Raw genomic sequence first — 25,993 nt, 5'->3', positions numbered from 1 at the left:
TCCAGAACCTCCAGCTGGTTCTGGGGGTTTTGCCTCTTTTCTCGTTATGATACTGATCACGTGACTTCCGCAGCTCAGAGGACGGGCAGGGGGGCTGGGTTGGTGTTTACTTGCTGAGGATTTAAGGGGATCTCACACATGAGTGTTGATTTTTAAAGAACTGGATCTAACCCTGGGAACAAGCAATAAAGAGCGTTTCACGTTCGTTACTGGGGCTGATTCGTAGGAAAGGCTGAAGCTGCAAGTCTGAGCTCAGAGGTCTTCGTTCCCTGATGAGCAGGCAAGGTGGGTGAGACAGGGATTGCTGTCTCCGTTTTAAAGATAAGAAAGTGGAGGCTTGAAGAGGTTAGGCAGCTTGCCCGAGGCCTCACAGCGAACAGCCAGCAAGGCCAGCACAGAGAGGCCCCTGCCACCTCCACTGTCCCACGCTCTGCTGACTGAAGGCCCGGGACTTTCCGAGGAGGCTTAGAAAACTATTCAGGGCTATTTCCCTGACAGTTTTGGTCCAGGCAGGTTTAAAAAAATTAGGCCATTCTCATCCCCACCAACCCATCTCCCTCCTCATCCCCCAGTATCACCCTGTATCGTCTGGCTCTGGATTCACCATCTGAATCGGTGTCAGCAGAGAAGAGTACAGTGGGCAAGAGACAGATAGTGGTCAGGAGGGTGAGTGTAATTACAGTGGCCAACAGCCGGAAGGGCAGCAAGGCTGGCAGCCCATGTCCAGGTGAAGGGGGACACTGACCGCCAGCCCTTGGGGGCAGCCCCAGTAGAGGGCCCTTCCTTTACGGGAGTCCTGCCTCTGCTTCCACCTCACCTCCTCGGCCTGGCAGTCAGGCAAACCTGTACCCCTGTTCTGGTTCTCCTGCAAGGCGTGCAACCTTGGGCAGGTTACTTAACCGAGACTCAGTTTTCTAATAAGTCCAGTGGGCCTAATCCTTCACCTGCAAGGCTGGTGTCGGGATTAAGTGAGATGACGCGAGGGAAATGCCGGGCACGCAGTAGGTGCTGGATGAACAGCCACCATTATTATCGTTCCGGCTGCTTCATTCCGTTCCACCAACATAGTCAACTGCCCGGCTCAGAGGAAAGTGGTACCTCAGTCCCCATCACTTCCTCCCCCGGTCCCCAGGGAGCAGATCCAAGCGGGAGGTCACACTGCTTCCCCTACTCACGCCCAACAGGGGAGATTCAGTTTAAGATGCTGTTTCTGGCATCCAGTGGACCATCAGCTCTTTGCCTGTAAAGGACAGGAGAGAGGACGCAGGTATGTTTCCATGGGGTCTGGCTGAGCCAGAGAGGCTATAGTATGAGGTATGGCAGAAGCCAAAGGAGCCTGTCCTGTCCCCGGAGGGTCCACTTTAGGGGGCCCGAGAGAGTCCAGCCAGGGCTGGGGGCTGGGCTAGGCCTCCCTGGCCGTCTGCCCGTGTTGCTCTCCCTGTGAGGACACTGAACCCTGGCCCCATCGGGTGCACAGGGAAAGACAGAGCCCTGAGCTCTTGGGCCTCCCGGTGCCAATCCCACCTGTTCCCAAGGGGCTGACGAGATCTGGGGCCAGCTTGTGAAGGGAGACTCCTCCCTCCCATCCATTCCAGCAAGAAACAATCGCTGGGCACCAGCAAGCTCCTAAGACAGTGGAGTCAGAGAAACCGTAGCCTTCCTTGCCCTCTGGGTGCTTCCCGCCTCCTACATCCTGCTCCGGCCTCAGCCTCCATCTCCTGGGACTGACTTCTGAACCTCCCCGCCCTCCTCTCCTCAAAGGGAGCCCTTACAGTCTGTCACCACCATGGGCCGCGGAAGACACCCCCCTCCAGCTGGCCTCCCCCACTCACTGTGAGATCGGTCCCAGGGCTAAACCAGCCCTGCGGGGCCCGCTATTTCCTGTGGAGCAAATGGAACTCATCCTACATAACAGTATCTAGCCTCTCTTCCTCCCTGGGCTGCTGTGCAGATCAAATGAGATAACACGTGTGAAAGCATTTGGAAAGTGCTAAAACCCTCCCCCCGCATCATGGTGACTGTGCCTGCGGCCCTCCCTGCGGTCTGCCCCAAGCCATTTGTGTGAATGAGCATCGGGTTTGGACTGGGGAAGAGAGGAGAATGTGGGGCCGAGACCCTACAAATTCCAAGGGGAGAGAAGATGGGCTGGTGGGGAGGGACCACCAAGAGAAGATACAGAGGACAGGCGGGAGGTTCGGGGAGCCCGTTGTGTTTCAGCTGCTGTGGACTTTGCCCCAGGCCCTGGGGACCAGGAGGCCACAGCTCCAGCCAACTGCCTGCTCCAGCCAGGCTGTGTGTGTCCCCTCCCACCCTGGCCACCTGGCTCTCAGCCGCTGACAAGGCCTCTGTTTCTTTGCTTGTGTCAGGAGACAAGGGACACGTGTGGGGACAGGTGTACCATCTGGCCGTGGGGAGCAGATTCCAGGGAAGCAGGGGATTAAATGCTCAGCCCCCGAGAGGCCCCACCAGCCTGGGCAAGAGCTTTCCCTCGCTCCGACTCTGTCTAGAACAGAGTGCCCGTGCCAGAGTCCTCCATCTCAAAGCCAGGACTGCCTCTTGATCATTGCTCTCCTGTGACATCTATCCTACTGTACTAAGAAGATCCTGTTCCTTGGTTTTGCCTCAACCAAACCATGGGCCCCAGGAGGGCAGAGAATGTGGCCCCAGTGCCTTACTGAGAGCTTAACACAACATAAATGCTCTGTAATTATGAAGGACCACTTGGGCGCCAGGCACACCCATGGTCAGCATCCTCTGTGTTTCTCTGTTTCAGCTCAGGTGTTTCTCCAATCCAGGTTCTCTAAGCCTTGTGGCTCCTTCCATGCATCCACCCAGGGTGGGAGAGATGCAGCCTTGATTCTCTTTCCCCAGGTTCACTCACAGAAGGGCTCTGTCTCTCGCTCCATCATTGGGGAAACTCTTCTCTGAAGAGTGATGGGTTTGCACCCGATGGAAGTGACTCTTTGGGGTCATAGTAACTTCTAGGGCCAGGGAGGACTTCCTGGCCTCACCCTGGATGGTCCAGACCCTGCAGGCCTGCCGTGTTCTTCCAGATCCTCAGGAATGAGCCTGGCTTCAGCAGTTCCCTCAGTGACGTACGCCCAAGGCTGATGATGTTCTGAGATCATGTCCCTTGCTGCGCTGCCCCCATACCCTGTGGGCTGCCCCGTGTGCTGAAAGGAGAGAGGTGGGTGGGGCAGGGGGGAGACAGACCCACTCTGAACTCTGCCCCCCTGCTGAACCCTTCCCATGTACATCAGCTCCACGGAGTCAGGCCATTGGAGGCACTAGAGACGTGGGGCCCTGGGGCCAGAGGAGCCAAGAATACAGTATGAGTCACCCTTAATAAAGTGTATTTCTTAAATGAATGACTTAATAAGACAGTTATATTCATTAGAGGTGTAATTACAGGACATAAGATCAAGCAGAGGAGGATGCACAGTGTGTGAGTTGGATCCAGTGTGAAGCGGCCCCGGGGTCCCGGGGAGAAGGCGGTGGAGGCGGGTGGAGAAGGGGGTCCTTGGTTGGAGGCTGCTCACGGCCACACTGGTTTGCCAACCCAGCCACACCCTCAGATCCCAGCACTCAGAGTGGAGGGGGTGGGGAGCCTCCAGCATCATTAAAACGCAATCATAATAAACAAACACTAATTAGAGTGTCATCGAGTGTCCCATTAAACTGAGTCATCCCTGACAAAGCGCCGCCTGACGCGGTGGACACTCGCCAGCAGAAGCTCCCTGTCCTCGAGCTTCCCGAGCCCACTCCCGTCCCCACCCCACCCTACCCCACCCACCAGGCCCTAGAGCATGTGCCCAGCCTGTCACCTGGTGCAGAGGGAAGTGGCCCCTGACCCCCGAAGTTTCAACTTGATCCTTTATGGCCTCCAAAGACTCAGAGTTATTAGAACCCAATTCTCCCTCGGCATAAAGCAGTCCCCAGACTAACCCCCATCTCTCCTCCCCTCCGTCAGTCTAATTCCTCCCGCAGCCCCAAGGCAGAGTTTGATTCTGTTTCTTCCTGGCCTCAGGGCCTGACAAATAAAGAGATTTTCCAAGGAGGGAAGGAAATAGCTCAGTGGTAGAGTGTGTGCTTAGCATGCGCAAAGTCCTGAGTTCAATCCCCAGTACCTCCGCTGGACATAAATTCATTAATTAAAACCTAATTCCCTCCCCTCAAAATAAATAAGTAAATTTTAAAAAATAAAAAGACTTCCCAAGACCCAAGATTAGTTTACCAGTGGTTCTCTCAGCTGGGGAACTGGTTGCAACCATTTCCCAGGACCCAACCCAGAGCTTCTGATGCAGTGGACGCTGGATTTTCACGCCTCTTAAGCGTACAGGTAATACCAAGGATGTTGATTCAAGAATCCAGGCCACCTTTTCATGAGAGACATTCTTTTGGCCAAGGAATGACAGGCTGGAGGGCTTGCAGACATCATGTGTTCCAGCTCTGTGGTCTTCTCTGTCCTTCCCAAGTTAACCCAAACTGGCCTTTCCAGGTTTACCCACCCCTCTTCACCCTCATGCAAGGTTTTCTGATGAAGCTGTGCTTCCCTGTGTTTGCTCACATGGTTCTTCCCACTGGGGACGCTCTTCATCTGTATAAATATTATTCATCCTTGAAGACCCAGACCCCAGCCACGTCCCTCCCAAGGCCCACCCAGAGCAGCGCTCTCCCACACGAGCAAAGCGCCAGCCATCCATGTGAGCTACGCACAGAATTTTAACTTCTCTAGCAGCTGTATTTTTAAAAGTAGGAAGAGACCATTGGAATGAATGGTAGATTTTATTTAACCCAACATTTGCAACATTTTTTATCTTTTCAACCTGTGTCAATAAGAAATTCTTCATGTGATATTTTACATTCTTATTTTCCACGCTATATCTTAGAGCCCATCTCAGTTTGAACTAATCCCATCCCAGGTGCTCAGAGCCACCTGGAAACAAGCATTGGATGGCGCGGACATAGAAGTCGTATTTCCTTTGCTCCGAATTCCCTCAGCCCTCTTTCAATACTTCTCTTAGAACACACATCCCTTTCTTGTTTTTATTGTTCATCTGTTTGCAACTTGCAGGTGACGGCTGTGTTTTAATGCTACTGTTGATTTTATTTTATTTCCCTAAAGTGCCCAGCCCTGGCCTACCTGTGGGACGCGATTGATGAACATGGGTTGATGAATGAATATAGAAACAGGTGAACATAGGAAAGACCGAGCGCCCGTGGAAACACCTGACCTTAAGAACCTCCGTCCAGCCCCTGTGACATTTCTTTCCTCTGTTTTGTGTATGGCTGTTAGATCTCTGAGGAGAGAATCATTCAAGTTTTGAGACCCCTCCCCCTTGTAAGTTTCCTGTTTCACTTTGCTCTTCGACTCAGTGTATTAAAAAAAAAATTCCCACCAGGAGGGCCCAGGAAACAGGAAAAATAGTTGTGCTGTTGGTTTCATGTTTGGAGAAGAACAGGCTTCTCACTATCTCCGCAGCCCTTGGCGTGACAGTGGGCTTTGTTGTGGGAGACACTGCTCCCATTCAGGGCCCCCTGCCCCAGCTGCTGAGAGCCGGGCTGTGTTTTGACAGACGGGCCGAATGCAATGCAGACAGTTGTTTTAATTTCCAGCCAGATGCAGACATCACTCACACGGAGCCCGAAACCCAGGAAAGGGAGGCCGGGCACTGGGCTGCGGCTCTCAGGCCTCGGAGGGCGAGCTGGAGGGGGCCAGCGGAAGCCCCCCACCCCCGGCTGGCTGGGGTCACAGATATCCTGAAGGGCTGAGAGCCCCGGGCCCCGGGACAGGCACGCTGGGAGAGTGCTGGCAGGCACCTGTCGGAAAGGTGCTCCTGGAAGGAATCACAGGCCGTGAGTCAGGGGTCAACGGTTGCTCCTTAAGATGGTGTGCCCCTGGCTGGATGTTAACTTTTAACTGCCCGAGTCATTTGGGACAGAGCTTATTAACAGTCTCAGGGAAACTTTAGGGAATAGAATCCTGACTGTCAGAATTGGAAGGACAAGGGCCAACCTCCTCCGAAGGCAAAAATACCTCCTACAGCCTCCCAGGCACTTGTCCCTTTGAATTCTGCATACGCATCCCGCGGATGGCGGTTCCTGCTGGAAGCGAGGTCTGTTGGGTTACTGGACAGCCTTGACTTTCTTCTGTCGAGCTTTCCTGAAACTTTTCACCCATGAGTCTTAACTGAAGCCACACGGCCGCCTTTCAAACACTGGAAAACATCTCAAGATTCATCTTATTTGAGCCAAATAAACATCCCAGATCTATCAGCTGTACCTGAGATGCCACATCTGGGTCCCACCCCATGGTGACCACCATTCTGGAAAGGCTTTCTAGTTAAGCAACAGTTTTCTTGGGGCAGGTTGCAGAGACCCGAGCTGGGAACTCCCCAGTGAGGGGCGGCCTCCCTCCGTCCTGACACCATGTCTGTGTATACAGTTCATGATCAAATCAGCTCCCTTAGCACGTTGTCAGGTCACATCGGACACAGAGTCAACTCAAGCGCTCAGACCTATGGCACACAGACTTTCAAACCAAGCTGTCCCCAAACCTCCACTTATAATATCAGTTTTTTTAAACTGAATTTGCAAGATTGTACTTATTTCTTTTATTTACTTACGCTTTCTGCATTTTATATTTTTATTATTAAAGGGAAGTTAGGGAGATTTAAAAAGCTGATCACGTCACTCACTTATAGAAAAGGTTTGTAATTCAGAATGTCAAGTGTTACGATGAGGTAAGAAGGAGGTGAGGGACACCTAACAGAGGGAGGCTCCTGGGGCCGGTACCCAAGACCTTAGTTACCTTGAACTTGCTTACATCACACCAGCCTCATCTCCCTCCCCACTCCGTCCAGCGCACACTCCATACTTGGGTTACCCTGAACTTACTCATGACACTTTTGCTCATGGTCATCTCTCAGCTAGGAACGCCCGTCCAGGTGTCTGCATCCAGCCCCCTCTTACCCTGCCTCACCCTTATTCCACTGACCGCTTCTTCCAGACAGATTGTGCCGGACAGTCCTTCTCTAAGCTCCCAAGGCTCCCGGGGCACACACCTATCACAGGCAGAGAACGTTCAGCACAGTGTAGAGCCGTTTTTGGTGTGTAATTACCAACTCGCACTGGACTGTGTGTTCTGCGGGGCAGGGTCTGTGTCCTGTTTGCTGCTGTTTCTCGATCACATAGCACCTAAGCCTCTGTGTAGTGACATCTGATAAACATTTGCTGGGTGAGCCGTGTCAGACCCCATCCTGAGCCCCTCAGGAGGATGCTGTGAAGGCATCTCCGTCAGATCTTTTGTTCCCCCTGCCAGAGGCAGAAGACTGGGCTGCCGGACCACAGGTTGTGTTTCCACTTGAGTTCACACATCCAGTAGGTGGGGGACCTCTCTGCCCTAACAAATGAGATCCCATTCCCAGCCCAGCAAATGTTTTCCCAGCCCAGCCCCTCCTGCCCCAGCCTGCGACCGATGCCTAGGATGCCCCAAATGCAAGACGTCAGTCTTCTGACCCTTTGCCTGGCCTTAATGTCGCACACACTGGGCAGGTAGGGGTGAGTAATCAAACAGGCCCGGCTCATGTCCCTGCACGGTCCCACCTGGAAGGCAAGAGGAGGCTGTACCCTCTAGGGGGCAGGGGTTTGATCTGCAAACTCCCCCTTTCCCCAGCAAGGCAGAATCAGACAGGCAGCTCATCTCTGGTCCCATTTAGCCAGACTTTTCAAAGGTTGGGAGATTTACTGGAGAAACTGAATGCAGGCATCAGAGAATGGGATAATTGGATCCAGGTGGTATGTTTCGTTGGCTGTAAAAAAAGACTGTACCATTCGATGAATATTATTTGATAAGAAAACTTTCTCCTTCTCTCCCTTTTGAAATGTTTTCTGTGCAGGCAGGATGTCTCAGCCCGGGCCCAGCTGAAAGCTCTTCAGAGATGAGTTGGTGGCACTCAATAAATAGCCTTTCAACGGAGTTTTAACCATTTTCAGCCTTTGCCACAAGCAGGCCCCGCTCTCCAGGGGACTTTAGTGCAGGCAGGGAGAGAGACTGGAGGGCTTGCTTCCCCCTCCGGTGAAGGCAGGAAGCCCAGGGCCTGTTGGCTGTACCTGCCTGGTGCAGGGCAAGTGAAAACACTGGGGCCGCCAATTGCCACCCCCCCACACCGCCACTTCTGTAGGGGTGATGGCAGGGCAAGTGTGGGTACGAGCGATGGAGTCTGAATGCACCTCTGCCAGGCATCACTACCTGTTCTAACCAAGTATTCTTCTCCCTCTCCACCAGATCACCCGGGTCCCCGTGGAATCCTGTGAACAGTACACGACCTGTGGGGAGTGCCTGAGCTCGGGGGACCCTCACTGTGGCTGGTGCGCCCTGCACAACATGTAAGTTTGGCACATTCTGGGGAAAAAAAAAAAAGCCTGGAATGCATGCAGAAGACCAGGTACTTTCTTGGGAGTGTCAGTGAGGGATGTGACATCGGTTTGCAGGGAGAGAGGGATTTCCCTCTTCTGAGCGGGAGTTCTCCATGCGCTTGGTGTGCTGAGAGCAGGAAGGGGAAGAGGGGCCGTGGGTGAGCTTTCCCTCCAAGTGCATCGCTTCTGCCTGCTTTTCGTGCCACCTCTGAAGTCTGCCCCTCCCTCAGCCACTCTGATGTCTGTACCTTGTCTGCAGGGTGGGTAATCCTGTTGGAAGTCCTCTCAAGAGACTTGTAGAATCTCTAGGTTTCCCAGGAACCTCCTCAGCGTGGCCTGAACGAGGTGCCTCCTGCCGCGAGGGGGCACTAGAGCTGGCTTGGACGCCAGTTAGCTGCTGTGTGACCCGAGCGGGTCCACTGACTGCTCTGGGCCTCCATTTGCCCATGGCTAACTAGGGATAATGGCTCTCTCGCAGGTGGACGGTGAAGATTAAATGAAATAGTTCATGCTTTGGCAATCAGGAAGCTCAGGATAAGCTCCACAAACCCAAAGAATTGTTTTGGACCCTGACCCCTTGGGAGAACCCTTCTGGTCTCTTTAATTCATGATTCCGAGAAGTCTGCATCTCACTCCAACTGCCTCACATCGCTATTCAGATACACCCCCTGCCATTGAATACCAGCTCAATAGAAATGCAAAATCACGCTTAAACTTCCTAAGTCAAGAGCCCCAGAGGGAGAGAAGAGGGTGCAAACTCCACTCCAAGGCAGGAGCTGCCTAGGAATTCTGTTCCCCAGTGGAGCTGGAAACTCCATGGATCCGTGCCAGCCAGCAAAGCATCCCCCTGAAATGTGCCGGGGTGAGGGTGGAGGCGGAGGCGGAGGGCCAGAGTTCAGGGTCCTGCACAATAGCTCTTGGCTTCCAGCCTCTGCAGCAGGTGTTGGGAGGGCTATGGAGGGAGGGAGGGAAGCAGGCGCCTCAGATGCAAAATCTGGACTGGATTTGAGCCCACAAATCCTGGGTTCCATGCTCAGATTGGGAGGTAAGAAACGCCTCAAAAAGTTCTGCCAAAAATGCTCTCACCGGAACCCAGACTGTGAATCACCATTTAGGTCAGACAAGTGGTAAAGATACTGACACCACCCTCGGCTTGTGCCCCAGAAATGGCAAAGGTGGATAAAATCAGGTTCCCTTCAGGGAGGCTGGTCCAACAGCCAGCAGGCTCTCTCCTCAGGAGGATTTCTTCCTCCAAAGAAGCTGCCAGCCATCCCCAGCCCCAGTCAGTGTCCTGGACTACCCACCCTCTTATTGTGCAGTGGGCATGTCCGGCTGTACCATCCACTCCCTCCTCCTCCCTGCAAATCTAGCCACGATGTCTGAGTCTCCGGCGGCCCCAGACCACCCTGTCATCCTCCTGGTCCAGGTCAGCTGGGGCTCCTAGAATAACAGGCCTACATCAGGATAGTCTCAGAGTTCCTCTGCCCTCTGAACATCCTCGCCTACCTACCAGGGCACCCCTCTCCTTCCAGCCACTCTGCCCTGGGCAGAACCCGGGGCAGGGAGAGGAGATTTTTCCTGGTTATACCCAGAAGTGTCTCTTCTTCTGGTCACTCTCATCTTCACCAGCCCCTCCCACGGTGCCCTTACACCTGCCACCATCAGCCTGCCTGGGCAATAGGCACCTCCAGCTCCTGGATTTTTATTGGAGGCTGAGGGCTAAGGGAGATTGCTAAAGAGCCTCTGGGTCCGGGGGGATTTGAAACCTTCCTGTCTCTTCTGTATGCCTTGCTCTTGCAAGTGTGTTATTGTCTCGAAGGCTATTTATCTCTGTTAGGGCTGTGGCCATAAATAGTATGATGAAAAAAAAAGAGCCATTTCAGTGAGTCAATGAGATAAAGGCTCCAGTCAAGAGCTCACTTTAGAGCTATCTTAAGGATTCACTTAAACCTCAATAATTCTTTTCTTTGACAGCATTCATATTTAGATCCATTATGTGCCTGGAAAGGAAGAGGGGGAGGGACTTTGGGGGGAGTTCGAGTGGGAATCTCCGCCGGATTGTGGCATCTTGTAATGTCTTGGTGGCTATTCGGTTGGAGGAGCACCAACCCTGGAGCGTGTTCCCACGTGACTTACGTGACAACCAGATGTCCCTGCGTGCGGGTGTCACTGTGGCCACCTGCCGCTGGGGGCAGAGGAGCCTAGAGCCAGAAATGAAGACGCTGAGAGAAGCAGCCACCCAAGCTTTCTGACAGAGGCAACCCTGGCCGCCCTGCCTGTCTGTCTCTCTGTCTCCAGGCATTATTTCACACCACAAATATTTATTGAAAATATACCATGTGACAGGTAGACTCGCTCAATGAATAAAACATGGTCCCTGCCTTCAAAGAACCATGAATCCATCCAGCCACAAGATCACCTGCCCACCGTCCCACACAGCAAAGACCTTTAAAGACCCCTGGAGGAGAACAATCATATTAAGAATCATCGTCATTAATATTGTTCTGAGAGGGGCTAATAGGCCCTTTTCTAAACACTAGCTCATTTAATCCTCACACCAGCCCTGTAAGTTAGGGTATTATCATTGGCCTCAGCCAATGATGGGGGAACTAAGCCACGGAGAGATTAAGGAACTTGCCCAAGGGGCCACAGCTAGTAGGCGATAGATCTGGGTTCGAACCCAGGCAGCCTGGCTCCAAAGTTTATATTCTTGGCCTCTTGCCTGCTGCTCTTCACATTCCCCAGACTTCCCTCCCTCACTCACTGAGCTCCGCGTAAAGCTGCTGTCCACGAGGAGCTGCTCTCTGCATCTAAACCGCATCTCTCCCATGTCGGGGGTTGATCCTGCTTCCTCTTAGTCTGTCTTTAACTGCAGTGGAGACCATCGGGAGTCAGCCAAGGCCTCTGGGATAAGTGAAAGCTGTAATGAGAACACAGACACAGGACTCAGAGCATGAAACCCTCTTACTTCCCTTCGAGGGGACAATGGAGCTAAACAGATGGTTCTCAGAGGCCTGACTTCTTGTGAATCTGTGTCTGTGGCAGGTGCTCCCGCAGGGACAAGTGCCAGCGAGCAAGGGAACCTAATCGATTTGCTGCCAGCATCAGCCAGTGCATGCGCCTGGAGGTGCATCCCAGCAGCATCTCAGTGTCTGAGCACAGCCGGCTGGTAAGTAACCCATCAGGAGGGCTGGGGCTGAGGCGGCGCCCTGCTCGCACAAGCCTGGGTGTGTTCCTTTAAGACTTGCACGATGTAAATGGATCCCACTTATATGCGCCAAAGTAACTTTGTATTTGGAGAAAAAACAATGCTGACTCCTATTGTGAAGGGCACAGTGTTCTCCCTACTCCTGGAGGATTCATTACCCATTGATCTGTTTTGTAAATCTAGATTTTGCATTTTGCAACATACATCTGCAGCACAATGCATTCCAATACATTCCTCGGTATGTGCTGTACGTCAATTGTCCTGTTAGTACAGTGTCTCACGGAAACCTGAGAGTTGCCTTTGTGTGGTCTGTGTGTGTGTGTGTGTGTGAAAGGGAGAGACAGACGGACAGACACAGAGAGACTGAGGCTTAATTCACAGTGTGTGTTTAAAGAGAATATTAAAGAGGATACAATAACCCTCAACCACCTGTCGAGGTGCAACCCAGAATCCTTCGTGTCCTCAGGCCCTGCACGATTATTTCATTCTGAGGGCTTTGCGAGCATTCAAGAATGTAAATTAGTTAATGAACCTTCCAAGACTTGCGTTCATTCATCTCCACCGGGAGGTTTTGGCTCCCACGGAGCCAAAGGAACAAACTGCAGAGTTTGTACCTCAGTCCCCCGGCCCCATGGAAACGAAATTGGGGCAGAGACTCAGCAGCAAACAAATGTATGGCAAGGCTAGGTGGCACCCGTTGTGATGGAGAAATCCCCTCCGGGTGTGATGGGGAGACAAAGGGAGCCCTCCCCACTTGGAAGCCACAGGGTGTTGTCACCATGAACCCTCATGGGTGCTCCCCAGTGGGAGTCACATTTCTTACCTGTTGTTTCAAATCCCACATAGACATTATATTGTAATTTAGTACAAACCCACTTCCACAGACACTGAATCCGGAGCCGCATTTTGCCATGAAATAGTTTCTCAACCAACAGACTCTTCTGATAGCCTGTTATATTTCTACCATGTGGAGGAGGGTGTACAAACTTGAAAAGCCAGGAACCCACTGACCTAGATCACTGGAACCCTAGGTAACAGCAGACATCACCTGAGCCATCGAGGTCCACTTCTTTCCTTTCTCGGATCTCCCAAACTCCTTGGGAGGTGACCACCCTACTCTAGGGGAGCTGTCAGGGGGCAGAGAGGGACAGAGAACAGAAACTCTAGGAAACCCACCAGCTTGGTCAGCAGCCCTGAATGACAGCCAGTGTGCAGCCAGCTGTCCCCCACCAACCTGGAGAGTGCCCCGTCTTCCTCCAGACTGGTGATACGCATTCTCCAAGAGCCAAGGCTAAGGCTTGCCTGTGAAGGGTTCAGTGCACGACTTGCTTTCCAGTTCGCATGGTTTCACGGCCAAATGCGCTGGATCCTAGATGGATCTGGGGACCTTTCCCCCAGCATCCCTCCTCCTCCCCCTGGCGCTTTCTGATGCTGGACAAGACTGAAAAGTTAATAATATTGATAATAAAGGCCACTGGCCCTGCACAGCCCTGGTGGTACTACTGCCCTTGTTCAGTGTTAAAGCTAGACGATCACAAAGGCCAACACCCTCTTTATAGGTGACGTCAGGGGAGATGAGTGTGCAGCTGGGCAATGGCAGGGCCAGGCCTGGAGCCCAGGTCTCCTGAGCCGCACGGGCTCTCCCTACGGCATCATCTCTTTGCTCCTTCCACAGCTCAGCCTGACTGTGAGTGATGCTCCTGATCTGTCTGCGGGCATTTCCTGTGCCTTTGGGAACCTGACAGAAGTGGAGGGACAGGTATCCGGGAGCCAGGTCATCTGCATCTCTCCGGGGCCCAAGGATGTCCCTGTCATCCCTCTGGATCAAGGTAAGACGTACCTTCTGTGAGAGTCGTGTGTGAGGGGCTGCCCGACAAGGTGGCCAGGGCAAGGAGACTCGGGGCATCGGGTGGCAAGGGCCAGCACGGAAGCTGCCTGACCGAGTCTGCTTCTGCCAGACGCTGCTGTGGCTTATAAGCTCGTTCGAGTTTGAAAGCAAGCTGTCATGCCCCAAAGCAAAATTCAAGTAGAAAGATCTCTCTGGCTCCCATTTGGGTTACGCCTGCATGATGTGCAAAGGGTGTTTTCCAGACTTCTTTCCCCTTCGAGGAATAGCGGTGGCCTCAGCCAGTGGCTTTTAGCAGGTTCCGTCCACAGAACTGGGGACTCTGAGGGGTCTGACCTGATATTTCTGAAAGTCTTTTAGTAACTGAACATATCCAGCCAAGGCCAGGGGCTCTGTGGGATCGGATCTGTCACTCCCTTCCTCAGACGGGCTGTGGGGGTGTCCAGGGACTCTCCTGGAAGGAGGAGATTCAGGCAGGTACCACCTACCACCTGTGCCCCCAGGGAGCCCTGGAGTGGCTTACCGGTTTATCCTCAGCCTCTCCCCTGGGCAGCCCTGCTTGTAACCCTTTCCTTTCCTTTTCCTTTTCCCCAGACTGGTTTGGGCTAGAGCTGCAGCTGAGATCCAAGGAGACAGGGAGAATGTTCGTGAGCACCGAGTTCAAGTTCTACAACTGCAGCGCCCACCAGCTGTAAGCACGCCCCTCGCAGCGTTCAGGGTGGCTCAGCACCGGAGCCCGAAGGCCACCTCGGCCAGCGCCCTTCTTTACAGACGGGGTCGGGGGGGATGAGTGAGCAAGAGGGTAGCGGCAGGGCCAGGCCAGAAGGATGTGGGTCTGGATACCAGTGTGGGGCTTCTCTAAGTTTCCTTGGGACACACATCATGGCGTATTCACCTCCCAGTCTCCCCGCCAGACCTGGCACGTTGTCAGGAGCAGAGTAAGCTCTCCAGAAACGTTAACTGTTCAGCCATATACCATTTATTCAGTTAAATTAAACTGAATGGCGTTCACTCTCCACGGCCTCTGATCTCACTGTCTCCCTTGCAACACACCTGCCCTCAACTCTTAAGAGTTAAGAGGGTTTGAAGTAAAAACAAAGGTCATGGCCCAGGAATCATAAGACAAGCTCTCCATTTTAGACCGATTGGTGGTGGCTTTGAACATGGAGATTGATAACCGGTGGAGTTTGGGCACATCATCCTGACCACATGAAGAGGGACTCAGAGATAACACCCACCAAAGAAAGGTGGGGGTTGTGGGGGGACATAAAGTAGCCTCACTCCACACTCAGTAAAAGGACCCGGGCTGGGAGGGGGAGAGAAGGCTTTAAACTCCACTGTGGTCCAAACCGAGCCTTCAGCTTTTCAGAGAGGAGGGGAAACCAGACCAAACCAGCAGCCCTCAGAGGGGCTTAAGTGCAGCCCAGCTGACCTCACCAGCCATCTCCAGCATCAGGATGGCTGACAATGGGCGCCAGTGGCTGGGTGATTTCACAGCTGTGCAGGAAGCTGGGAGCACTTCGTAAGTAAAACGCAGAGCCAGGAGTGGAGGAGACAGAGACCCGTACTTAGTTTCTGCTGGTGATCCCGGAAGTGAAACAGACTCTTTCCACACCACCTGGAAACTCATGCACCATTTGATTTAGAGAGAGAGAAACATGGGTCTCTATAATAGGGCCACACAAGGGCCACAGGACCCTGAACGTTCAGCGAGAAGAGAAATTAAGCAACAGCTTGATGCCAGAGGGAGTTGTAACTGGGACTGGTCTATGGATTCATCCTTCTTGTTGCCCAGGGCAGGAACCACGTGAGGTCTACATAATAGGCAGGACTCCAGCGGATTCAAGTCTGTAGAATCCAGGCTATGGGCACGATGGGCCCCACAGTCCATGTAGGGAGAGGGGCTGTTTGCAACTAAGCCCTCAAAAAATTTCTAGCCATTAAAGTAGACAAATGGGTCAGTCCTCAGTCTCCCCTTCTCTGATCTTGATTTTCACAATTAGAATCATCTGCTGGAGTTCTAGGATCTCCATAGCAGCTAAGGAAAGAGACACAGCTGAGCCCCATTGGACTAAATCAACAGATGTGCTGAGAAAGACAGAACAAGTGGTAAAAATGGCCTGGGGGGAGCCAGGGCAGGACAGGACGGGGCTGAAGCTGAAATGGATAAGATTGCCCCCTAACCACTGCTCTCCAATCCAGCTAATGCTGTTTTGGGAAATGCAAGTGTCTTGGAGGGAGAACTTCCCAACCTCCTTCTCAGAATCTAACACAGCAGTGATTGAATCCATCGTTTGTGAGCACATCCTCATCTCCATGGAAATCCAGTGTGACGTCACCACTTTCAACCATGGCAGTGGACACACAGCAAGTTTTAGCCAAAAAAAAAAAAAATCAAAATCAGGTTTCCTTGACAGCAAAGATTTCATTTTATTGCCAAACCCCATCTGTCTTCCCTTCTCTGCTCCTACCATTCATAATTCAAATTTTATCACAGAATCAAGGTCAAGCCTCTCCTTTGACTGTGGTAAACTGAGGCCCACAGGGGGTAAGTGTTGCCAGGAAGGTCACAGAATTAACTAGTGGAAGAGCCAGTTCTAGAACCCTGATCTCATTGTTCTTGGTCCATTTTCATTATTTACTTGTTGAGTCATAAGATGTTACCAAAAACCAGTCAGTCTGGCCTGAGCTCAGGAATGGCATAACAACGGGCATGTCTAGAAAGGGATAAAAATGATGCGCATGGAGAAGAGGTGTAGACCGGCTGATGCACCCAGTACACTGTTGGCGTTATTAGCCAGTGACCCCTGGATCAAGTCCCATCCGCCCAAATGCCATCAGAGCCCCCACCAGGTGGCGCCAGATTGCAGACCTGGCCGTGTCTCTTCCAGGTTGGTCTAGCTGTGAAAGGCTAGACTAGGGGAGCTGGCAAGGAGCAGGAGGAACAACCCCACCTGCAAAACTCATTTCCCTTACAGTAGTCTGATCGCACACAGAGAACCAAGATAACACACATAGAACTCAGGTGACGCTGGAGGGAAAGACACGCCTACCGTGGCAAGAAAGGCAGGAGCCATACGTAGCCTGTTGCTACCTGTGCTTGGCTACTTAGAGAGAGGGACAAAAAGTTGCCATTTGCTACCATTTACTGCTCCAAAGCTCAGTAACACAGATGATATGAGCCAGTCGTTAACATTCAAATGTGGTTTAAGAGCTTGAAATAACAGGTGATTTATGCACTTAAAAATAATACATTTAGCATTGTACTTTTCAAAACCATGTCTTCTACATCATCTCATTTGATGCCAAACAGCCCTGTGGAGTAGAGAGGAGAGTTTTATTACAGACAGGTAAAGAAATTTCAATTCAAAAGGTAAAGTAACCCCAGCGGCGGTGGCAGAGGAGGAACTGGGACCAGATCTCCTGGCACTCTTTGGTCTACTCTCTTGTAAGTGGTGGTATGCTGGCAATCGTTTAACTACCAGAAACCAAGGAGAAAACCCAGCAGGTAGCATTTGCCAGTTTCTATGGTGTAAATAATCTTTCCATGGCTGATTTCCAGCTGCTATCATGATGCCAACCCACTTGCAAAATTCCTTAAAATATAAGTAATTGGCTGTCATAAGTTGCTATAGACCTGCTCTAGCACACCTCTGCTTTCCAAGTTACATTATTCCCATTCTGGGCACATTTTTTTTTCTCAATTATCTGGCCCCATGAACATCTTGGAGGGAGAATCCATAGTTCTCAGTGCTTGGGATCAATCTAACCTCCAGGGAGTGAGTCGAGGATAACAGACCTCCATCATGACACATGGGCTCCCTGGTGCCCTTTCCTTCCCTCTCTGCTCCCTGCTCTTTGCCTCTTACTGTCCCTGTCCTTGCAGGTGCCTGTCTTGTGTCAACAGCGCCTTCCGCTGCCACTGGTGCAAGTATCGAAACCTCTGTACTCATGACCCCACCACCTGCTCCTTCCAGGAGGGCCGGATCAACATTTCGGAGGTAAGCAGGGCTCTCAGCCTGGCAGGGCAAGGTTCCCAGTGACCTTGAGTGGCCCTCCCTTTTCAGATGGGTCTGTCCAGTGGCTTGGCCATCTCCTTGTCCCGGCCCATGTTGGTCTTCTTCCCAGAGATTCTACATGTTAGAAAGCCCTGGTATCATAAAGCCAAAAAAGGGGGCAGCAGATACCCTAGAAAAGAAGACCCTGTGCATTCAAAAGCTTGAGGGGAACTGAGGGTTAGGACTGAAAGCTTAGAGGAAACATATCCAACCAAAAAGACTCCGTGGTCTAGAAGAGTGTAGTGAATGGCGTTTATTCTTTGAATCTAAACCCTTTGCTTGGCTGCAGAGATAGTCTAGTTCAATAGGACATTCACTCTCAACCACTCTTTCATGCCAACCTCCCATCCTAGTCTAAAATTCAATGATTCTTTGACTCTGATGTCCTACTGGGTGGGTGGCTTTATAGAAGGAGAGAGACATTCAGCTGGTGGAAAGAACCAGGCCTTGCTAAAAGTTCCATTTTTATGAGATGGCCCATGCTCCATCCATGAGGCTGGACCCACCTTTGTTATCAACATGGTGAAATACCAAATTGCTTATCTTTCCAATGAATATCCCCCGCAATGGTTTTTCATTGAGGTTGGCTTTCTTACAAATTCACAGCATCCCTTAGGACAACGAAGCTTGCTGGGTCCATGTCCTTTTTTTGGCTCTAATGTTTTTCATGCCTCAGGGTGGCTACTGGTTGAGTTTGAACAACTACAGAGATCCTTTGTACCCCCACAAATAAATGCACGTGTGCATAAACACACATTCCCTGCTTGTTCCACCTTTTAGGAAGTCCACAAGTGTAAATGAGTGACGGTGCAGCTTTTGCAGACACTGCTGTAGCGTTATCCATCTCCCTCTGGCACTAGACCGCACGCCCCTTACAGGCAAGGGCTGCATCTTACCTTTAAATCCTCAGCGCCTTCTTCGGTGAAGGTCTGTAGAGCGCATGCGTGAAAGAATAGATGAACCAATGACGACTACACCCAAATACTATTTGATGGGAAGTGTCCCTTGGATCTGGTTGTCTAAGATTTCCAGAAATAGGGTCTCTTTGGCTTCCTAATCTGGGTCGACATGCTGGTTGCGTCTGTGGATAAACACGAGAAAGTACTGGATGTACATCTGTCAAATCATCATGACGTACACCTTAAATATCTTACGATTTGTCAGTTATACCTCAATAAAGCTAATTGCAAAAAAATTTAAGAAGAAAGTAGGCCTTGAAAGTTTTCCCATGCATACACACATGCGTGCATGCGTGTGCATGCGTGTATCCCTGCACGCGCGCACACACACACATACACACAGTCTTGAATTCTTAGCTTCTGAAACAATCTGTGTTATGTTTAGCTAGGAAAAAATGGTATCTGCCTGTCTTGAAAGAGAGAAACACAGATGGTGCCCACAGGCAGCGTTTAAGGCAGACCCGTCCCCAGGTGCCTCAGCAGGATGGAACCGGTTATCTAGTGCCTTGAAGACCTTTCATGGAAGGCTTTTCCTCTAGCCAGTTGGTATGTTTTGATGTATCTGACCTGAAAGCGCCACTCTGGTCCTAGTGGACACCGGAAATTAATCCCAGCCTTGGGATTCTGCAAGAGTAGAATGAGACTGCTTTCAGGCCAACCTTCTCGCCCAGAAGAAAGGACTCATGAGCATAGGGTGTAGGTGGGAGAGGAGGGGAAACCCACTTGGACATCAACAGAAGAACGGCCGGGGGAGGCAAGGCAGCCAGGAAGAAAAGAAGCCACGTGCTGGGCAGTGTAGGAGCATGATAAATGGCCTCAGAAACTGACCTTCACACTGGCCACTTCCAACTTTCTCAGTCTGTTAATAAACTAAATCCAGGAGGACCACAGAATGCAGAGAGAGAGGATGACTGCAGATGCAGACAAGAAGGAGCAGCTGCTTCACTTTCTCCCAGCTCAGTGCTCCCCTCGGGCAAAGAGAAACCCGAAGCCGGGCCCGAAAGGACCGGAGGGGCAGCTGGAGTGAGGGCAGGAGTGTCAGACAGAGCAAGGCAAACGAACTCTGCCCCATGTGGAGGCCGGAGGCCTGGGGCCCAGAGGGCTAATTGGAACCAGGCCGCCTCCCTCACGCCCTTTAGAAATCCCTGGAACACAGTTCCCTCTCGGTCACTGAGACCCAAGCATTCCAGAGAGCTGGGCCTGGGAGGAGCTGTTGCCATCCTGAAGTCAGGATTAAATTAATACTGAAAGAGCCCTGGGGGGACACCCAGAGGCGTCGCATCTTCTTTTTCATTTCCTCTCCTTAATGTCCGTTCCTTGGGGTGAGAAAGATGCCTTTGTCTCCATCGCCTGGAGTGGGAATGGGGTGGATTGCTACCCTCTTACTGCTGATTGTCACTGGCCTGCGTGTCCCCAGGGATTGGTTCTCTGTAGGAAGCCCAGACTCCATCAGTCCTGACTTTGCCCAGGAAGGAAAATAGGGTGTGGGTTCTCCAGGGGTTGCCAGGGCCACAGCCACTCCCAGCAAACAGCTCCCAGGTCCTGCTCTCTCCCATCAGAGCTCTGCTTTGGGGAAACCCTGCTCCTGAAAATGTGGGTAACAGCAAAGGTGCACGTGTCCAGTTTGAGAGTGGTTCCCCTTACTCTGATGCCCTCAGGTTCTTCTGGGGACTGGAAGGCCCTTAGTTGCCGCTTTGGGGTTCCTGGAATATCTCTTTTACACTTCCAGTAAGCCTCCCCCCAACTTTGGATCAAAATTTTACATCTGTCTACTTCCTAGAAACAATGTATAACCGATTAGCTCCATTGATGTGTATAGCACCGTTAATGTATCACACATTTGCAATTCTCTCACTTGTGACGGGAGTTCTCGCGGAGGGGAGGGGGCTAGTAGCATCAGCATCACTTAGAAACTTGTTAGAAATTCAAATTCTTGGGCCGTGTCCCAGATTAGGCTGAAGATTGAGAACCACTGACATATGGCATCTCAATTGATTCTCGCAACAGACCTGCAGTTTCTCATAATTCATATTTGACAGATGTAGTAACCAAGATGCTAAAAATTTAGAATTTTTGCCCAAGGCTACAGAGAACTCAGGCATCCAAAAAGGCTGAGTACAGGATGCTTGCTTCAGAAAATCAGGGCTGGGTAGCTTGTCTGTCCCCATGGCCGCAGCCACACTTGCCGGCCTGACCCCAACCTGGCCCTATGCTGTTCATCTTGAGGGTTCCAGGTGTCAGGGGACCCACACAAACCCATCCCCGCAGATAGAGAAACTGTCCATGGAGGACAAGTCAGTAGTGCCATTTCCAGATACAAAGGCAGCCACACATGAGGTCAGTCTGCCTACTTCTTTCCAGAGGGCTGATGGACCACTTCCAAGCTTAGTCCCAACAAGAAGTACCACTATGCTAGAATGGATGCAATTCAAAAATAAAAAGATGAGTAGTTAACATTTATTGAGTGTTTATTATATATAGAACATTACACATATATTTTATCTCATTTAATCTTACTCTATAAAGTGGATTCTATAATAGATAAATAAACTGAGGTTTAGATAATTTACACAGTTACCCTGTGATCACCAAGTAAATGCAGAAATCTTGGCTCAGTGTTTCCAAGCTGGCTTGAAGTCCTCCGAGCCTGCATTCACACACACACATGAGAAAGACGCAGTAGTGATACTAACATTGTTCATCCAGTTGATTACCCCTTAAAACAGACTCCCATGTCCCTCTTGCAAGCAATCTAGAGTGGTCAGGTATTGTTGGCCCCACTTTATAGATGAGGAAGCTGAATTTCAATTGAACCGTCCCTTGAGCTCTTTTAAGGTAATAAGCCAGACCTTTCCCCGACTCAGAATCCCTGATGGGGCCCCAGAAATCGCGGCTTCCCAGGGCCAGATCACGCTTGACATGGTGTTAGCAAGCGGGTGTGCGCGGGAGTATGTATGGCTTTCAGCTTTAAAAGCTCATCTCCCTCCATGGCTAAACCAGGCCTAGTGAGATGTAGATACACAAATATCTTCTTTACGCCCTGTCCCAGGGGAAAGATAGAACCAAATAAATCCGATTAGCTTCCCAGGATGCTGGCTGCTCTCTCTCTTTGAAGTCCAGTGGGTGAAGATAATGTCATTTCCACATGGGAGAAGTCGTTTGAGAGGGCTGAAGGCTCCCCAGCGCCAAAACCTGCGGAGCACAGCTGAACAGAGCGGGCCTGCGGCCCAGAATCCTACGTCAGGCTTCAGTGCCCGGGGCCTGCCCTCCCTGTGGTCCTGTCTCCTCCTCTCCAGCCTGCCCCTCCCCTGGGATGTTCCCAAACAGGACATCCCCTCATCTTAACAGAAGCTGCTAAGGGGGAAATCCCACTGTCAGCTGACCTAGAGACAGAGGGAGCAGTCAGATGACCTACAGAGGTCATTCAGGGGATGTGCAGTAACAATGGGTATCTTAACAAGGTTCACAGCAGTCTTAACATTCTGCAGAAAAAAAGCATAGCGTGATAATTTGCTCTTTCTTTCTTAGGACAGGAAAGTGTGTGTGTGTTGGGGTCTAGAGGGGAGTGTGTTCTTACAGAAGCAAACAGGTTGGAAGTGGCCTTTTGCATCTGATGAAACCCATCACCTTCCACAAGCCCCAGAGGTACTGATGTTCCAAAAACGTGGCAACGTTCTGGGCTGCCAGCTCTCCTGCACCTGCCTTCAGCCCTCATCACTGCCATTTCCACCCAAGACTCCCTGCTCCCTCGAGATAGTCAGCCAGAACCATCTCACATCCCAAAGGGGCTGGATATTCCTCTGCTTCCAAGGAAGAAGAGCGTATACCTGGGCACCAGCCACTTCTTTCATTTTCCCTAGAGAACAGAAGGATGAATGCTACGCCATCTGGCCTGCGAAAAAACACCCCAAAAAGCAAGCAAAACCTAAGGCATTCTTTTCTCCTGGGGCCGTCTTGGGGCCCTATTTAGGCATTTGGAAAGTCCCTAATCATTGTCCTTCAGTTTAGTCCTGAAAGGTCTGAAACAGCAGACCACGGGAATTTTTCCTAAAATTTTAGAATCCCTTGAAAAAACTTACAAATGTATTTACAAAGCCTACTTATGATTCTCCCAACCTCCAGGCTGGACCAGACTTAGCCCAGCCCAAAGGATGACAGGGTGTGTGGGTGTGTATTTGTGTGTTTGTGTATATACATACACATGCATATTTATTTGTGTCATAGCTAAAAGGATTCTACAGTCTTATTTAGTAATCCAAGACATCATACTCCCAAAGCACATCTTTGAGACTCTGCTTCTGAAATCTGAATTTGTCCTCCGAGCTCACTAGAGATGAAAAACAACTGGTCATCTTTTACAGTCAACCAGTTCTGATTCTAGAAATCTATTCTTTTCTCTCCCTCCCTCTCCTCCTCCCTCCCTCTCTCTCTTACAGGTACACACACACACACACACCCCTCATTATACCTCAGCCTTATTTCTAGTCTAAATTAAAATTCTAATTTATTAGACTCAGTGGGGATTTTTTAGCCACTGACAGGAAATAGTATCTCCTTTTCCATGGGATGCCTGGGTTTCCCTGAAGTGGTGCTCTTTTTTTTTTCTTGTCTATAAATATATGAAAGATGCTGTCAAGAGTGCCCTCAGGGAACGAAAGTAAAAGTGCAGTAAAGAGCAAGTTTATGAGTTGGCGGCTTGAGTGACTGGCTTCTAAACAGGGACCCATCTGTTCTGGGGCTGCCTTATGATCCTGTCTCTTGTGGAAATCTTGCCTGCTTGGGGTCCTCACGTGCAATCACCAAGGGATGGCACCATGACCCTGGAGGTTCCGCCAGGCTCTCCTAGATTAGGTTTCTGTGGGAAATTTCCCCAGGACCCAGCTTTTTATAAATCCTCATGATTCCTTAATAGATACAGACATGCCAATTTAGTAATCCTGTGACTCCGGAAACAGCGACTATTTCCAACTCCAGCTTTGGGAGTTCAAGTCCTGTGTCAAGTCTCTTGATGTGCAGAAGGCAGGGCATTAACCTCATCTCTAAAGAATCCAGGAAGTTGGAGCTAGAAGGAAAGTTTGGGATCTCTTTGCCTGTTTCTTTATTTTCTTCTTTTCCATTTACCAGCCCACAAGCAATGACCACGTGTCCACTACCTGTCAGGAACAGGCATAAAGCCTGGGGATACAGAGGTGAATAAGAAAGAGGCAGCCTAATTCTCAGGGCTCACAGCCCAGTGAGGAAGACAAGTCAATGAGAAACTGCAGTTCTGCAGGCTACACAGGATCGTGGGGGAATACTCCTACCGCATCTGGGGGTCAGTGCAGGGAAAGGCGCAGGGATAACTTCACAAAGAAAGAGCTGCAGAGTGGAGTTCGAAGGTTAAGATAAAATCAGCTAAAGAGGGGCTGAGTCAGGGGCCAGGAGGAAGACTGGGGCAGTGGGTGGAAGGTGAGTGTTTCTGTGGAGAGAAAAGCATCTTCAAAAGACCAGAGGTTGATGGGTGAGGAAGACAGCCCTTCAGGTCTAATCTTAAATTCCATCTGGCTGGACCAGGATGCAGGAGAACCTCAGGGTAAGGGGGAGGCAGGGCTCAGATCGTGAAGGACCGGCTCCTGAGGCCCAGAGAAAAGAAGCCACCGCCTCGCCCCACACTGAGTGAGACGCCCACCGGCTAAGGCCGTCCATCGTTCAACATCCCCGTGGTACCGAAGGCTTCTTACCAGGGCATGCCTCTGGCATTAGGGGAGGGACAGTTTCTTGTTCCTGACCGTCCTACACCTTGAGGAAGTTCAGCATCCTGCCCTGCTCCAGCACTAAATGCCAGTAGCGCCCCCTGCAGGTTAGCAACATATCAACCCCCCACACCTTCCCGAAAGCTCCCTCTGAGACCCACCACCACCACCGCGGAGGGGAAGGGCAAAGAGGCGCCCCCTTCAAGACTTTACCCCGTGGACACCTGGAGACAGGAAACGATTGCACATCGAGGAGGCTGAGTGTCCTCATTCCCAGAGAACACCAGGCACTGTCTTTCCCCAGAGGGAGAGAGGGAAATTGGGCAAGGGTCGGAGCGGTGGGGAGGTGGTCATTTGACCTCTGGAGAAGCAGCGTCTAGGAGAAGAACTGAGAGAAATCAGCCTCCTCTCTCCCTTCCTCTCTGCCCTGGCCCTTCCCAGCCCCTCCCCTCCAAGACTTTCTTTTTTCTGTTTTGTTTTCCGAAGCAACATGGTATTCACGCAGGGCCTGGTAATGAAATGAGATAAAAAGCCAGAGCAAGTGTTTAGAGCATTGCTGGGAGGGCTCGATCCACCTCCTGGAAAAGCCCGCTCAGTCGGGGCCGGGAAGCTGAGGCCGCCGATAACAGAACAGAAGGCCTGGGGCACGGACAGTGCGGGGGAGCGGGGGGCTGGAGCGAGTGTTGGGGGGGACCAGATGAAACCGAAAGGTGGGGGTCCCAGGCTGGGGACGGAGACGTGTGGAGCCTCTTTTATCTTGTGCTTCAGAAGATAAAATCCACAGCCTGCCATACTGGCGCTTGAAAATTAATTCCTAAGTTGTAACACGCACAGCAGCTGCAGGACAACGTGTGGGCTGGGGATGAGGCTGTCAGACCCCAGGGGCTAAGAGGCTCCATTCTCCCTGCTGACCCCACCTGCCCCTTCAGTGAGGTACATCCCTGTGGGCGGCCCACCTGGATGCATCCAGGGTCTGTCCCCTGCCCAGGCTCAGGAGGGGACGAAGCTGTGAGCCAGGGCAGACGGAGGCTCTCTGCTTGCTCCGCAGGACTGTCCCCAGCTGGTGCCCACGGAGGAGATCCTGATACCAGTCGGGGAGGTAAAGCCGATCACCCTCAAGGCTCGAAACCTGCCCCAGCCTCAGTCCGGCCAGCGAGGCTATGAGTGCGTCTTCAACACCCAGGGCACCGTGCACCGGGTCCCTGCCCTGCGCTTCAATAGCTCCAGCGTCCAGTGCCAGAACAGCTCGGTAAGTGGACACGAGCTCCAGCCTTGCCTGGAGCAGGGCTTTCTCTCACACCCAAGCCAGAGCCTCAGTCTGGCCTGCCCCGGCTTCTGGAAACTTCCAGGTCCACAGGCTGGCTCACATCCCCAGGGACAGAGGAGTGTGCAGGAGCCCAGGGTCCCTCCACAGACCAGAGCAGGTTGGTGGTGACGGAGGAGGTGGAGGGCTGTGAGGACCCTCACCCTCACGGTATAAGCTGAGAGCTTCCTGCCCTTCCTACGTTGAAAGAGCACCTCTTGGCCTTTGGTGAAACTTCGGCCAACGCCAGTCAACTCAACCGCAAACCCTGCCCCATTTAGGGAGCAGATACACCAGCGGGTGGGTGCCACACGGGGGGAAAGCTGCAGGGGAGAGAGGCCAGCGGAAGGAGAAGGCACCAGGGAGGTGGGGAGGGAGGAGGAGGGAGTGATGAACTTCAGGAGCAGCAAGGGTTAAACCAATCCGGAGTGCCAGACAGAGAGCGCGAGGCGTTTAATTATAATGCTAG

At 51.7% G+C, this 25,993-nt stretch overlaps 1 protein-coding gene across 1 annotated transcript in view; it reads left to right on the top strand.

Moving 5' to 3' along the window:
* The window catches only part of PLXNA2 (plexin A2), a 202,662-nt gene that overhangs the window by 125,181 nt on the left and 51,488 nt on the right, over nt 1–25,993 (top strand). The window contains exons 5-10 of the mRNA XM_072948477.1: nt 8,288–8,388; nt 11,464–11,587; nt 13,302–13,455; nt 14,067–14,163; nt 17,359–17,473; nt 25,270–25,470. Of these exons, the coding sequence (XP_072804578.1) occupies nt 8,288–8,388; nt 11,464–11,587; nt 13,302–13,455; nt 14,067–14,163; nt 17,359–17,473; nt 25,270–25,470 (792 nt within the window). The remainder of the gene's footprint in view (nt 1–8,287; nt 8,389–11,463; nt 11,588–13,301; nt 13,456–14,066; nt 14,164–17,358; nt 17,474–25,269; nt 25,471–25,993) is intronic.

The sequence above is a fragment of the Vicugna pacos genome, chromosome 23 (genome assembly GCF_048564905.1).
Source record: "Vicugna pacos chromosome 23, VicPac4, whole genome shotgun sequence".
Lineage (NCBI taxonomy): Eukaryota > Metazoa > Chordata > Mammalia > Artiodactyla > Camelidae > Vicugna > Vicugna pacos.
The sequence above is the reverse complement of the archived record's forward strand: the minus strand, read 5'-3'. Positions and strand labels throughout refer to the sequence as shown.